The following is a 16602-nucleotide window of genomic DNA, read 5'->3' as shown; positions in this document are numbered from 1 at the left end:
TGTCACTTACCATGAGCCAAATGTCTTTTTTTTTTTTTTTTTTAAACTTAGGACAGTTTGAGTTGAGTTTCTGTCACTTGCCTTCAAAAGAATCCTAATAGCTCCCCTGTGGGACACAACTTATTGTAAAGTTGGTTGCCTGGTTTATATTTTGGCCAAATGCATGCCTCATAGTGAAAATTAAATGACCACTTTTGGTTCAGCCTTTACCATAGTTAAATGGACAGAACTTGAAAATATAGAGTTGCTACTTTAATTAATGACATTCATCTACCTCTCCGCAAGTTGGATCTGGACTACTGACAACAGCCGATTTGACAACTGCTGGGTGCTCAGCAAGTGCACTCTCCACTTCAAATGGCCCAATATGTTACCTGAAAAGGAAAAGAAGCCTTTGACCACCACATCCTCCAATAGGAGATCTCCCTTCCTGTCAATCCTTGCCTCTTAAGAGTGGCAAATCTACAAGCTCAGAGGAAATAATGACATCATCAGCTCTGCTGGCAAACCAGAAATCCCCATCGCTGTCCATCATTCCTCTGTCTCTAGTGACATAAAAATCTCCCTTTACCATGGCAGCAGTTTGGATTGTCCTAGGAATCAAAGATGACATTTGGGGATTAGTTTGGTCAGAACAGAGACGGGTATGGCACTCATTAAGTGACAAATTGTACTTCTAAAGGAAATTATTTATATTTTGAGGCAGAGTCTGTTGCCCATCCTGGACTGCAATGGCTTGATCATAGCTCACTGCAGCCTTGACCTCCCAGGCTGTAGCCATCCTGTCGTCTCAGCATTCTGAGTAGCTGGGACCACAGGCATGTGCCACCACATCTGGCTAATGTTTTATGTTTTTGTAGAGACGGGGTCTTGCTGTATTTCTCAGGCTAGTCTTCAATTCTTGGGCTCAAGTCACTCTCCCACCTCGGCCTCCCAAAATGTTGTGATTACAGGCATGAGCCACTGTCCCTGGCTGGAAATTAATTTTTTGAAAAAGGTAGTTCCTAGTGTAAAATACAAAAGGTCCCAAAGAGTATAATAAAAAGCCGCTCTTCTGCCTCTAGCACCCCCCAACTGCACCCCCATCCTACCCTGTCCAGTTGTCCTTTCTGAGGATAACCACTGCAACTGGTTTGTTACATTTGAAATTTCATCTTTATAATACTCAGATGATAGATGATAGTCTCCGCATTTTACTGCTGATGAAATAGATTTTGTTGCTTGCCCAAGGTTACATAGCAAGACATGGTGGAAATGAAATTTGGACCGAGGTCTGTATTAAGGCATGACTAGCACTTTCTATCCTCATACCACATAGTCAGAGAAGAAACAGAAGGGCAGTGTAGACTTTAGTGTGAGGGCAATTTCCGCTTCTTTGCCAGGTGGTAGAACATTGCCATTTTCAACTATAATCTAGAATGAAAGACAATTGATGTTCTTAAAATTTTCTTTTCACAAAATGACAGCAAGTTGTGAATAGTTGTACAGTGAAAAGCAGAAAACTGTAAAACGTTCTTTCTGCTTTATCGAAGCAGTCAGATATTTTCTCAACCTCCTGGACATCACAGTGCAGCATTCTTTTCCCCACTGAGCCTGGTTTAATTTTTTTTCTTTCTGATCGGCACAAATTATTCCCTATTGAGAGGACAAACTTTGCATAAGTAGACAAAAATTTATTTTCTGAAATGATATCATGACAATGAAACTTAAGATTCAATTTGGACTGATTTTCCCAGTATTTAAGCACACGTTCTGAAATATGCTATTTGAGACCAGGAGTTCTCAAACATGGGTGTGCTTTAGAATCAAATTGGAGATTCTGGAGCATTGTTGAAACACAGATTTATGGGCCTCATCCCAGAGTTTCTAATGCATTAGGTGTGGAGTGGGGTCCAAGAATTTGCGTTTCTACCAAATTCCCAGATGATGCTGATGTTGCTGGTTTGAGGACCACACTTTGAAAACTTCTCCTCAGACTCCATTAAGTGCACCTTGGAATAAATTCCCCACAGAGGCTTTCAGATGATTCTTCCCAGCACAGTTGGAAAGATGAGCTGCTCCGTTCTGAGCCTCACCCACCTACTAAAGCCCCTAAGATTTCTCCTGCTTCTATGAAGGCAAGGCGGGTATGATGGAATAATAATCATCACCCCTTTAGCAAAACCTAACTGAGCAGTTTGCCAGTTTTGGTAACTACTGGCAAGATGAGGTGTACGGGGAAACTCTGTAAAAATTTAGAGTGGGATGGAGGCACTTCAGGGGCTCAGGTTGAAAGCCCTGGGGCAGAAAGGCCCCCACATATATTAAACATAAATGTTGCTCTTTAAATATACCACTTCTGGCTGTCCATAGCCCTCATGTAGCTCCAGCCCAGTTTGTGCCCTCCACTGCTCCAGCACCTCTGGGGTGAGTGCCTCCCCTCCTGTCAAGCAGTGCCGCAGCCTCTTGAATTCATATCTGGAGAGACAGAGTTGCATGGGGCCTTTTTGAGAGGAACCTGAGTGCTTTCCCTGCAGAATAATTAGGACATTCAAGCAGCAAGCCTAGAAGCTAGGAGAGGCAAGTCTTAGGAAAGTTCCTTCAACAAATACTTGTTGAACACCTACTATATTGCCAGACATTATTCTAGGCATATGGGGCACATTAGTGATTATAACAAAAATTTCTGACAGCTTATGTTTTAACAGATGGAGGAGAACTTAAAGATGTTAAATGTGGGACAAAATGCTATTAATGATACTAAATGTTTATTACGAGCCACATGATATAACATGTTGCTAATATTGATTGAGCAGTTGCTAGGTTGTAAGGGCTTTAGAAGCATTCTTGACTCCTCTCAACCCCTACTTTACACATGAGGACACTGAGGCTCAGAGAGTTTAAAGAACTTGCCCAAGGCCTTCCAAATAATAAAGGGCTGAGTTGACACTCATGATACTGTGTACCAGGCATCTCCCACTTGTCAGGGTGATCTCACCAAGCAAGTCACTTACATTAAATTCTCACCACAGCCTTGTGAGGTGGCTCTTAATCTTTTCTTATAGATGGAGTTGATGGAGGTTTAGCAAGGTTATCTTGAGTGTCCGAGGCCACACTATTAGTAAGTAGCACGGCCCTGCCTGTTTGATTTGGAGCTTAGCTTTTAACCACTGGCCTTACTGAAGACAGGTGAGAAAGCCTAGAACAGCTTGCTTCTCAAACACTGAGGCCCCAAATGAACCAGAGGGTGTGGGTAGAACACAAACCATATGCATTCAGAATAATCATTGAATAGTCCCTGAATTACTATTGAAACATGAGCAACATGCTCACATAGGACCAAAGGCGTTGACACTGACTAGGAAAAGAGAAAATTTGTATTTGCATTAGTCTGTCTTGCGTAGCACTTTCCCTCTTGGGCATCCACACTTTGGTGACAAAAGAGGGTGGACAAGCCTGCACTTCTTAAATTGCTCTTCTCTTCCTTTCTCTCCTCATGTATTGAGTTTGAATGAAACAAATATACATTGTAACTCTACTGGATGCTCATGTGGTGTGGCTAAACTGAATGTAACCTTCAAGTCAAACTTTGTTAGCTTCTCTTCAAGGCAGTATAAATATGCTTTTCTTTCTTTTTTGAGGGCTTGGTTCTAAATGACAGTGTTTCTAAAAAAGTAGTACTAGAGGATAAATTTTTTGAGTGGGAGTTCTGGGATTGTAGAGCTCTGGTTGTCCCTGGAAAAGTGTCCAGTTGTCCTAGAGGATATACCAGTGGTTTATAGACTAGGGGACAATTTTGTCCCCCAGGAGACATTAGGCAGTATCTAGGGACTTTTTTTTTTTTTTGAAATGGAGTCTTGCTCTGTTGCCCAGGCTGGAGTGCAGTGGCGCGATCTTGGCTCACTGCAACCTCCACCTCCTGGGTTCAAGCGATTCTCCTGCCTCAGCCTGCGAAGTAACTGGGATTACAGGCATGTGCCACCACGCCTGGCTAATTTTTGTATTTTTAGTAGAGACAGGGTTTTGCCATGTTGGCCAGGCTGGTCTTGAACTCCTGACCTCAGGTGCTCTGCCCGCCTCAGCCTTCCAAAGTGTCGGGATTACAGGTGTGAGCCACTGAGCCCAGCCTAGGGACATTTTTGATTGTCACAAATGGTGGGGAGGAGGTGCTACTGGCATCGAGTAGAGTCTTGGGATGCTGCTCAATATCCTGTAATGCATACTTTCAGGAGTTTGGGCCCATGGCACAAGCAGGTCATGGGTCGCTGGCTTCCTGTGACCTTTACCCTCCTTGCCAAGGGAAAATGTGACCCTCCAAAGTGAGAAACTTGAGGGCGTGGGTCGCCCCAGACTTGGCATCTACCCAGAGCCTGAGAAGGAGGGAACGATGATCCTCCAGCTACCTCATAGGGCTGGCATAGGTGGTCACTGCCCTGAGGATCACCCAACTGTGTTGGGCAACCTGGACCCCATCTGCAGGAATATGAGGAGGAGAATACAAAAGTCTTTACGTGGGCACTAAGAAGCCAGATGCAGAAGAAACCTCCAGGCCTTAACTACCCAGTCTTGGACCTTGGGTGCAGAAAAGAGCATGGTTGGTGATCATGTGCACTTACACACTAGGGTCAGCAGGTGGCACTCGTCTGTGGCTCTGAAAATAGAGATTTGGAAGGAGATCATCACAGTTAATATTTAACAAGCCCCTGTTGTGTACAAAATCATTCACCCCTCACAACAACCTAATAAGCTAGGGATTCTTATATATATTTTATAGAGAAGGAAATGCAGACATAAAGAGGTTAATTATCTTACCCAGATTACGTAGCTAATAAGTGGTGGAGGCAGAATAGAATCTAAACAGTGTGGCTCCGGAGTGCACATGCATTGATTCGACAAATGTTTATTGAGCACCTGCCATGTACAAGGCCTTGTGTGACTAAAAAGGGTTATAATTAATTAAAATGACAAATCACTAGCACTTTTTAGAGTTAACTTTTTTTTTTCCCCCAGACGGAGTCTTGTTCTGTCGCCCAGGCTGGAGTGCAGTGGTGTGATCTGGGCTCATTGGAAGCTCTGCCTCCTGGGTTCATGCCATGCTCCTGCCTCAGCCTCCAGAGTAGCTGGGACTACAGGTGCCTGCCACCACGCCCAGCTAATTCTTTGTATTTTTAGTAGAGATGGGGTTTCACTGTGTTAGCCAGGATGGTGTCGATCTCCTGACCTTGTGATCCGCCCGCCTCGGCCTCCCAAAGTGCTGGGATTACAGGCATGAGCCATGGTGCCTGGCTGAGTTAACTTTTTTTTTCTTTCTTTTTTTTTTTAATTGAGACAGAGTCTCACTCTGTCACCCAGGCTGGAGTGCAGTGGCATGATCTTGGCTCACTGTAACCTCCACCTCCCAGGTTCAAGTGATTCTCCTGCCTCAGTCTCCAGAGTAGCTGGGATTACAGGTGCCTGCCACCACATCCAGCTAATTTTTATATTTTTAGTAGAGATGGATTTCACCATGTTGGCCAGGCTCGTCTCAAACTCCTGACCTTAGCTGATCCACCCACCTCAGCCTCCCAATGTGCTGGGATTACAGGTGTGAGCCATTGTGCCTGGCCAACATTTTCTTTCTTTGTAGGTTTCAGGCACAAAACTGTATATACAGTAATAGTGAAATTGATCCCACTGTTGCAGAAAAGCAGGAAGGCATGAGAGACCTTGGAGTTTATACAGGAGAATCTTTATTGAGTGCACTCAGACCCAGTGGACTCAGCATCCGAAATCTGGACCCAGAACAAAGACGAACAAAGGCAGCACTTGACTTTTATACGCACTTCAAAAAGGGGAGTGGGCTAGCCTGAAGCAAGCTTACAGTGGCACAAAGCATAGTGGCATAAAAGCAAGGATGCAGAGGCAGAACAAAGGCAGTTATTTAAATTGTAACAGGTTCATAACTCAGGATTACACATGGCCATGGCCGTTGCTATGCAACCCAGATGTCTGTTATCCAGGTTTGCCTAGGCACAGTCTTATCCTATAACCTTCACTGTGGTACCCAGGTGGCCGTAACTCAGGTCTGCTCAGATGGCTCATGACCTTCGCTGTGCTCCTTAGATAAAACAGAATACTTGAAGTCACTAACAGAGAACAGGAATCTATACACTCACACCACAAAACAAAGGAAAATTTGTTTTTTTTTCTTGCTATGTTGAGGGAGTGCTGGGAGAGTCTTCAGAGCACATTAGATAGTATTATCAAGGCTTTTTCTGGGTCTGGGCTGTGCTTGTTGCTGCCTCTGGGAAAAGTCAGCCTAATATAGGGAAGCTTATTTCTCTTTCTTTTTAATTTTATTTTTCTTTAATTTCCCACCTGACTGCTACTAATTATGAGAGGAATGATTATACATTTAAATGAATTGGATGTTTTATATGTATTATCTCATGAAATCTTGACAGAAACTGAATGAGGAATGAAACTTCATTGTTCCATTTCACACAGAAGGAAACTGAGGTTAACAGGGGTAAAGTAATTTTGCATGGCATGAAGCACAAATTCAAAGTACAGGGATTTGAACTTGGTCCTGTTTTTTTCTGAAGCTCTCATGCTCTATGACCACTATAGACTCAAACATCACCTTTTTTTCCCACTAATTTGACAAACGTTTTCTCTGAAAACTATATAATAGATTGGCACTCATCATGAGCCCTTGTTCTCATTCTGCAGGTGGTGAAGTTCTTCATTGTCCTGATTCCACAGTTCTTGTCCCATGACCAGGGCCGGCTCACCAAGGAGCTGCGGCAGCACGTAAAGTCAGTGACACACCCATGTGAGTACCTGAGGAAGGTGAGTGAGCACAGACAGATGGGGTCTGGTGCCCTTGAACAGTCAGTGACATACCCCATATGAGTACATGAGGAAGGTGAGTGACTGCAGACAGATGGGGCCTGGTGCCCTTGAGCAGTTCCCAGTTCTTGGCTGTCCCACGTCTCATAGCATGGCCATGCTTGGGGAAGCTTCGGCAGTCACAGTACTGACTTTCTCTTCTATCTGAGTGGCTTAGGGATGTGGTGAAGTAGTTGACTTATTTGGATGAAAACCGCTATCTTGTGTCAGAAACTCAAAAGGAATTATTGCTGACATGTTAACCTAAAAAAAACAACAACCAGATAAGAGCCCAGCAATACTTAAAAAGGTTATTTATAATCCTGCAAAATATGAAAAGGAAATCCAAATCAGCAGCTTGTAAACTATTTTTTAACATAACTTATAATAAGAAATGCATTCTGTATTACATATATATGTCCTACACATATGAATAAAAGAATTAACAAAATCATATTAATTTTACAATATGTAATACATTCTTATTTTTATTCTTCTTCAGTTGTTTTAAATGCTATGTGCAACCTACAAAAATCCAATAATAATAATTAAATTATTCACTAAATTGAACATTATCATGTAATTTAAAATGATAATCTCAAAAAATCTTTTATTTTTGAGATAAAAATATTTTAACAATATACTATTAAGAGAAAAACACTGGCTATGAAAAAAATACATAGTTTTATCCTATCCATTTGAAAATAAAGTTTGAAGAAATACATATGCGAAAAAGTTTGCATTTCCTTCTTTGTAATACTTGGTTGCATTATTTGAGTACTGACAGTACACATTATGAAGCTACATGGCTGACATTGAGTACTCACTGTGCGTGCCAGGCCATGGGCTCAATGCTCTACATGCATTTTTACTTCACTTAATGCCCTCTACAACCTGAGATAGTATAGCCCGCTTCACAGAGTGTGGAGTAGATGGTGCGTGTCTGCTAGGATGGGCTAGGTATCACTGTAGGTAACAAACAGCCCCAAACAATGGAAATGTACAACACTGACAGCTCTTTCCCGCTCATGCTGCATGTCCTCCATGGCTCTCCTGGCTCCTGTGCTCTATATCCCCTCATTCTGCCACCAGAATAAAGGAGCAGCCTCCATGTGGGACCTGCCAGCTGCTCTAAGAGATGAAGGAGAGGGTGGTCAGTCTCAATGGCTCCCAACTCTTTTGCCTCAAGGTTATGTGCTTCACTTCCACTCACATCTCCTAGGTCAAAGCAAATCCCATGGCTACACCCACCTTCAAAGGGTCCAGGGGAGAGCCTGAAATACTCGGGGACTCAATTAAGGCCAACATATGGTGTCAGCCTATGTGGGAGACTGTGGAGGGGCAGAGGAGAAGAGTAGGGAATTGATGGGAAATGACAGCAGGACTAAGTCACCGTGGATTTGCTTTATCCTTAACCAGGTGGAGTTTGTCCCAGAGCTGCATAAAATCATCACCAGCAAGATTAAATGGAGTGAAGTTTGGAAAAAGGAGATTGGTCAGACGTAATCAGCAGTGAACTTAGAATTGACTGAATGACGTTAAGTCAGTAAATCCCTGACTGCCCCATTACTCACATGATAGTGGTAAGGATGGGAGCATTGAAAGAGTTGACTTGGAAGGGTGTAAGGAGTGTAAAAATTCCAACGTTTTAGTTCCTTTAAGTTAAACTCAGACACTATCTTTCCTGAAAGTCTCCTGTTTCTTTCAGATTGCACAGGTGAGAGTGCTCAGATTAGGGCTGGAGTTCGTAAAATATTAGCTCCCACAATATCAGTGCCCCTGTGTGGTGCATGTATTCTATGCTTTGCTAAACACTTTTCCAAAACATCTTGGGGTCTGATTTTCCCTCCTTGTTCCAATAGCCCTGAGTGACTCAAGTGCCCATTTAATGACACAGAGATCTCAGAGGGATGCTCCATGAGGCTCCAGGTGCCAGCCTCTGCCCTGCTGGAGTGTGAGGCAAGGGACAGGGTATCTTCTGTGGGAGGTAGTGGTCAGCCAGGCTTGGTGACACTACTTGCTTACCAGACCATCCCAAACCTGCCACCTCTGTTGGATCCACTGCCTCTGTGCCTGCCTGTACTGCTGATGCTCCAGTGGCTGCCTCAACATCCCAGCCTAGGCCCAATGCCACTGAAGATGGACCTCCCCCAGGAGACCTATGAGCCCTGCAGGACTCACTCAGCTGTCCCCAGGAGTGTCCAGACCCTCATTCCTATCCAGGACATAGAAGCCCTACCCCTTGGCTCTCCCTCTTCAGCAGTAAATGATGATTTACTGCTGTTATCATCATCACTGCCTTTAGTGTCCGAGGACCTTCCAAGGCAACGAGTTCTGGAAGGAAAGATGCCCTTGGGGGATGACGATACTCAGGTGCACAGGTGCTCAACAGATTGCTTCCTCCTATCCTCAGACAGTCTTTGCATGCAGCCACTGGCACTCTCATTGTATGGAATGAAATCAGTACAGGGTCACACAGCTGGTCTCAGATCCAAGGTGCCTGGCTCTGCCTCCATAAGGGACCTGCCTGCAAAGGAGGTTGACCCTGGCTTTTGGGAACCTTTCCTGGGCTGCATGAATAACCTCCCCTGTTTGAAGCCCCAAACTCTGCTCACATCTCCTTTCTTTCCGTGTCTCTGCTTGGGCTATAATCAAGACAACCCTGGCAAACTTTCATGGACATCATGGTGCTCTGTACCATTCACTTTTGGGCTAATCTGACTTCAACTCCCCCTTCACTTGATCTTTTCTTTTACAACTAAGACAACCCAAATCTGGGGCTCTTTATGCAGGCAACAGCATACAGGTAGAATTTCATTCCAGTGTTTTGTTATACCTGTTTTGTTTTTGTTTTGCTTGTTTCTTAGGGTTTCTTTCTATTTTTGGTAAAGGCATTGACTATTTGTAGCATCAATAGAATATCTCCTGTTTACAATAACTTTATGTTCTAGTAAATGGTAAAGGGATTTCAAGCAGTGGTTTTAAGCTGCCAGAGGCCTGAGTAAGTTTAAGCACACTCTGTGCGATCAGGTAGAAGAAGGCCTTTGGGAAATTGAGCTGAGGACAGGGCCAGAAAAGGTGATGGACAGTGAGGGTCTGTTCTCATCACCGGGCTCCTGGGTTCTGTCTTCCTGTCTGACACTCCCCACCCATCACTCATGATGCTGCCAAACCCTCTGGGTATTGTGGCCAAATGGCCCAGGAGAGAAGCTGAAGATCTTTGTCTCTTGAAAAGCACAGAATCCTTGGACATCCCTGGGAGGTCAGCCTTGGGAATCAATTTGGTTTTCTTCCCCTTATTAGGGTTCAAAATTTAAAGTCCACACTCACAGGCAGTAAGATGACACAGATTAGTGACATCATCACTCTATTTCAGATGTTAAAATACCTAGGTGGGTTGGGGTGGTTTGAGACCACACAACCTTGTGCCACAAAGTGGATTACCCAGGCCAGAGAGAAACATTTTATTGTCATATTATGACCCTATCATTGAGTGCAAAGGCAGTTTTGTTTCATTTTGGAATCTTTCTCATGTTTATATCTTACTTATAAGGGCACTTTAATTTCCAAGCATATAAAAGTTTTTGCTTAGCTTTTTATCATTGCTTCTCGCACAATTATATGATCAGAAATACGCTATGTGATTTGACTTATCTTAAATATGTTGAGATTTGCTTGATTAACAAAACAAGTCCAGTTAATTTTTGTAAATGTACCACATTTGCTTAAAATGAATGTATCTCCAACATTTGTTCCCAAGATACAAGGATGATGGATGGATGGTACATGTATGTGCTGGAGAGGGTTCGCTATTCAGAACTTCTGCATCCTACTGATGTTTTGTTGCTTGTAAATAGCTGAGAGGGGGCTATGGAGTCTCGCGCTCTGCTTGTACATGAGGTTCTTCCTGCCATCCTGCCATCATTTGTTTTTTATGTTTTGCAGCCAAGCTCAGGAAGGAAGGAGTGGACCAGAAGTAGGAATAGGGAGCTGGGTTGGGGAGGACCAGAAATCTGAAGGTCTGAGAAGGTTCCAGAGAGGATCTGTCCTTGGGATAGTGCTTGGGTTCTCAGGTTGGGGAGGGGGTGTGGAAGAATTCAGGCACCACGTGGAATGTCCACTGTAAGGCACCACATTCTGGGGCAAGGGATTGATGGAGAGGAGGTGTAATGCCCCAGGGTTGCTAAGGCAGCACCAGACAGGAGAAGGTTTGGCGGAACCCAGAGCCCTGGTCTTCCTCCAACTGCTTCTGAGCCTCCCGCTCTCCTGCCCCACGTGTCCCATTGCCTTGCTGATCGACTTTCTCACTGACTTGTAGCCTGTCCTCCAACCAGTGCTTGAGGGCTTAGTTTGAACTGGATACTTTCCCAGAGCCCCTTCTCCTCCTCCTCCTCCAGGTGCCCAACAGCCACCCTTCCCTTCCCTCCTTTTCCCTTCACTTCTCTATTCCACCTCAACTGTGATCCCACTCTCATCCCCATTCCTTTCCCTTCCCCAGCCCTAAGCCACCCCCACCTTTGTCCTGGCCACCTCAGGGTGCCCTGAGAGGACCAAGACATGCGGGTGTGGTGGGTGCTGTTTTGGCTTCTCTTGCTGGGGTTTTCCAGCCATCAGTCCACCCATGTGAATAGATACTGGACCCACAGGGTTTCTTCTTTTTCGTTGGGCTGTGTCATGAGGCATGAAATTACACAGCTCATACCTATAATCCCAGCACTTTAAGGCCCAAAAGGTGTGCGGATCGCTTGAGTCCGGGGGTTCAAGACCAGTCTGGGCATCACAGCAAAACCCCGTATCTACAAAAATATTCCAAAAGAAAATCAGTTGGGCCTGGTGATGCATGCCTGTAGCCCCAGCTACTGGAGAGGCTGAGGTGGGAGGATTGCTTGGGCCCAGGAGATGGAGGTTGCAGTGAGCCAAGATCACCCTATTGCACTCCAGTCTGGGTGACAGGGTGAGACCTTGTCTCAGACAAAACAAAAACAAAGTGAAATGTCACTGAGTTCTGTGTCATCCAGTTTGATAACTTTTTAGGAACTTCTGATTCATCCATGTCTTCTGCTCTTGGGAGCTGCCTCCAGGGAGTCTGTGTGAAATTAGTGTGATGGGAACCTGAGAAGCCCATCAGGTGACAGAATAAAGGGCTGTATTCTTTGGGTGTGTTTGCAGTATGGGTGTCACTAGGAGAGACGTGAGCATTACGTGAATGAGAACTCTATTGTCCTTTGTTTTGTAAATGTGTCGAGTGCAGATCATTGATTTACTCAAATCAGAAATGTTTTTAAAGGCCTTATGGTTGTCCAAATATAAAGAAATGACAGGTTTTCACTTTGAAAGTGTTCACCCTCACATTATAAAACCTCACCGCTACCCTCAGGAAAGGTGACCTTATAGAGATGAGAGTATTTCTTCTGACCGGCATCCACCAGATTCTTAGGGAGGGATCTGGAAACTCTAGTGATGGGGAGCAGCCACTGCATCGAGGCAGAATCACCTCACATGAGTACCTCCAATCAAAGAAGAATCTATTCTTTCTTTTGAGCTTATGAAGGAGGCAATGTCTTGATAATCTTTGTTGGAATTTTTTTCGCTTTACCTGACTGCATTTTCATAGATCAGTTAAACTCTTTCCCTACCTCACCTCTGAAGACTTTATGAATTTCCCTCATTGCCTTTTCCACCTTCACCCTTGCTCATGGCCGTCGACTGTCAGAACTTAAGCTTTACCAGCCCCATTGGATCTAATCTAGGTAGAAGCCCGTGACTGATAAGCTGCATCCAGATAGTGACAAGAGTGCCCAAGACGGGGGAGGTTTTCCTGGTCAATGACAAGATGGCCTTTGTCCTTCTCATGCATTTGATCTACATCTTTAACCATTGTGTCCAGAGCTCCTCGTCCCTTTCAGACAGAGGCTAGTCAGAAAGAGTGTGTCCCTCCCAGGAGCCCAGGCTGAACTCACCTCCACTGTGAGGCTGAAGATGAAAGTGCTACAGAGCTCCGAGGCTGCTTTTTAGAGAGGTTTTGTTTGCACAAAACTGAGTCTTTGTGTGGGGATTGGTCTGAATTACATTTGTATTCATTTTCTCCCCCAATACTTGTAAATCTAATGTTTGTAAAATAATATGTGTGCCTTTTGTGGCAGTGGCTATATATTCCCAAAAGTTTTTTTTGCTTTCCATATGGATTTCCAAGGTTGCTACTGATTGCTTTAGGTGCAATGCTCTAAAATATGAAGGGGAACTCTTGTTATTGGTGTCTTGGTATTGCGTTTTTAACTAACTTCAATTCTCTCAGTTTGAATTATAATTCCAGGAAGACTATGTTATGCAAATATTTATGGACTTTGAAAATGTGACATGAAGTGCAGCTGTTTCAGCAGCAAAGTGAACATTAATTTTCAAAAGTTAACATTTTTATAAACTTGGGCTAAACAACAGTCTGTGTTTATTTTTGTTGAAATATAACCCAGGTATTATTATTACAGCAGCTGTCCTCTCTCAGTTTTGTGTGTATATAAACATGTCTTTATGTCATATTTTCATCTATAACCTTAAGACTTTTTTCTTATATTTTTCTCATTCTTCCATACAGTGTGCACATATTTTTGGATATATTACAAATAGTGTAATGCAAATTTATAAATATTTTTAAAAAGATCTTGGCTTCCCGACCCATTGTGAGTTTGTATTTTTTATCCACATTTTAATCTGAATTATAAATTTCTGGGTAAAGTTCCGTAATTATTTTTTAAAATATTTGCAATGTTTTTGTCACAGAAGGGAACGTGGACCCTGAATAGAGCAGGAAAAGAATAAGATGCTCTGCTACAGATCAGGAAGGAGCAGGAGGTGAAATGTTACAAATTCTAGAACTCAGAGAACTGAAGATAATTACTTCCTTTTCAGATTGTTAAACATTTTAACCTGTGGTAAAATATTCATAAGAAAACATTCATAACATGATCATTGCCATCTTAACAACATTGAAGTGTACGATTCAGGTGTGAAGTATACTCACGTCATTTTTCAGTTATTATTTCCTAGATGTCTTTTCTCAAGTCTATCTCAAAGCCATGAAATGTAAATGACGGATCCACAGATCTGCAGCCGAGAGCCTGGAGGTCCAACAGGCATAGCCAGAAAGTTATGCTATCTATTGGAGTCCCTGCAGTATGGAAATGAGTTTGCCCTGGAAAGGGGAAGAACAGCTTCTTGCCCTCAGGTCGATGACAAGAGTTCCAGTCCTGAATCATGGAAACATGCAGTAGTGAACTGCAGGGTTAATGACATCATGTCCTGGAAGGATCTCTCAAAGGCTAACTGTCTGGGTTCTGGCATCAGCCTCTAAATGACAATCAGGTCTTCCTATGGGAGGAGTCAGATGAGGAGCCGTCCCCTGCTCCATCTTGTTGGAGTTAGTTGTGATGAGTTGGTGAGATCTGATTTTCCACACTGAACTAAAATGAGCTTTCAGTGTGTCAAGCACAAGACTGACCCCGGAAGTACACATAGTGCATCTCATAGAAGCTTCTAATAGTGCTCATTTAGTTAAGAATAGGACTATGGAGCCACAAAGACAAGCTGGAAATGACAGGTGACTTGCTAGCAGGCCAGAGTGTTTTTTTTTTTTTTTGTCTGTCAATGGGAGGTGTCAATTCTTCCTCTCTATTGTTGAATATCAGTTGTTTCATGTATGGGAAGGCTGTGGGGGACCTTTGAATCAAGGCCTTCCGATGCCAGAATGGCAGAAAGAATCCTACATGGGCAAGAGGATCATGTGTGTGCATTTCCCTCCGTTTTCATCTCAGGAAGCTGAGAATGAAAGAATGTGAGTGAGCAGAAAAAGAGAGGCAGCTATCAGAGGTGGAGGAAAAAGGGAAATTGGTTATGGAAAAAATACACACCTTCAAGTGAGTTCAGAGACTGAACACCAGCCACATGGGAAACTTCCATCGGAGTGTTTTACTTTTAACTTTTGTACAATGTTTAGACCCAGTTAAGATAGAAATACAAACAAGTGGTCAGAAGATGTATTTAGAGAGAGAGAGAATTCACACAAGAGAAAACAAAATACCTTAAGATTTACCAGTGACCAAAACATGTGAAGTAGCAAAACATCTCCTGACCCCAGTCGGGTCAGACTGTGTAGAAACTCAGTTCATTTCTGCCATTCTAGGGCTGGTATCCATCGCTGTCATTTTTAGAAAAGCGTGTTGTAGGATCAACCACATTTTTTCAAACGGACTGTGCCCAGCTGTTTCTACTCTGTGAAATATGGCAAGGATATTAATACAAGGAGACTAGAGCTTTATAATCAAAGATGCCCAATGAAGGATGAGGTACCCATTGGTGCTCAGTGGGTAAGGACATTGTCAACTCAGAACCCAGCAGGCATGAAGTAAAAGAGGAGGCATCATTATAGCAACAGTTTTGATCATACTGTACTTTGAAAACCCTGTGAAATACATTTTCTGTGTATAGCTAGTGTAAGGGTGCAGTTGTGAGGATAACAGAAACATGGCAGATTATTTAAAAATCATATTGAAACGGTGCTTATTTGATGAAAGTGATTCTAAACCATAGGAAAATAATTCAAGACACCCAAGAGCTTGGGTGGTGAGTAGAAAACTACTACAGATGCAAGGTAAGGAGCCTTCCTCCCCGCAGCTGCAGGCTCCTTCAGTGCTGATGTGGATAATGCCATGCCACTTAGACTCTCTCAACATACAATTTCTCATGTGTTGGTTTTTTTGAGATCGTCCCTTCTGTAAGAAAGGCCCTTGACAACTGAGCAGTTTTCCCCCCCCTTGCTTTTGGGCATAGTCTGCCAGGTCAGGACGTGGATGTATTTTTTTCCCCACAGCTCTGTGCTCAAACCTTGCAGAGGGAGATGGCCGAGAGGAAGGCTGTCTACAAGCAGCACAGGTAGGTAACTGTGGTGGACATTTTTAAGGATGTTTTTGTTTTAAGATGAAGCTTTGAGTGTCTAGTAAAGAACTTGGTGTTTTAATTCTTCTTCAGGTGAATTCTGTGTGTGTCTTCTAGATGGGAAATGATGGAAAAGCAGAGTCATGGAGACACACAGGAGTCAGAAGCCAGCCCAGGGACAACTGAGCCTAGAGAGCACTTTCTGGAGAGCTCACTGTGAAGGTCGCTACTTCTGCTGCACAATCCATACAGCCTGCTTCTCCTTTTGGGGTTGAGAGCTCAGGTGGGGTGACAATTATGTTTCTTGGAAACAATTCTAAGTATTTACTACAGAGAACATGTGTCTTGTTTGGTGGCAGGACCCTATTTTTCTCAGATGCCGCAGCTGAATGTCTTTTAGATGCGCCCCTGAGAATGGTGGAGCTCAGTCTCCTCCACTGCCTGTGAACATTGCCCCACTCTGACATCTTGGTTACTTTTAACTGAAAAGATGAGCCTAGAAAGCAAATGGGCCAACTCCCCTTCCCACCTTAAGTCAGCACAAAGGCTTTATTTTTCTTTCATTTGAAAAAACACTAATAACATTTTCGAATGGGAGCTATATGTGCTGATGAGAGCAGAAATTTTCTGGCTATGTCTTCATTAATCAATATTGTACCATGAGATCTGCTTTAAGAAAAGCAACATTTATTTACATTTTTTGGAGCTTCATTTTTTTTGTTTAAATTGTTTATTGTGGACTATATAATATAACTCCATTAGTAAATCAAATTTCCATGTAATTGTACTCTTCTGACATTCTAGGTGTAACTCTAAAACTTTTCA

At 43.3% G+C, this 16602-nt stretch overlaps 1 protein-coding gene across 1 annotated transcript; it reads left to right on the top strand.

Moving 5' to 3' along the window:
• The first annotated feature begins 572 nt into the window (after positions 1 to 572).
• Positions 573 to 15997, top strand: LOC105504498 (nuclear pore complex-interacting protein family member A2-like). Its single transcript, XM_011931962.1, is given in 7 exon segments — positions 573 to 644; positions 6691 to 6810; positions 14575 to 14759; positions 15026 to 15030; positions 15474 to 15493; positions 15605 to 15774; positions 15895 to 15997. Coding segments are annotated over 7 exon segments (675 nt in total).
• Positions 15998 to 16602: the final 605 nt, after the last annotated feature.

This window comes from Colobus angolensis, unplaced genomic scaffold (genome assembly GCF_000951035.1).
Source record: "Colobus angolensis palliatus isolate OR3802 unplaced genomic scaffold, Cang.pa_1.0 Scaffold92, whole genome shotgun sequence".
NCBI classification, from domain to species: domain Eukaryota; kingdom Metazoa; phylum Chordata; class Mammalia; order Primates; family Cercopithecidae; genus Colobus; species Colobus angolensis.
Note: the sequence above shows the minus strand (reverse complement) of the source record. Positions and strands in the feature narration are given on the sequence as shown.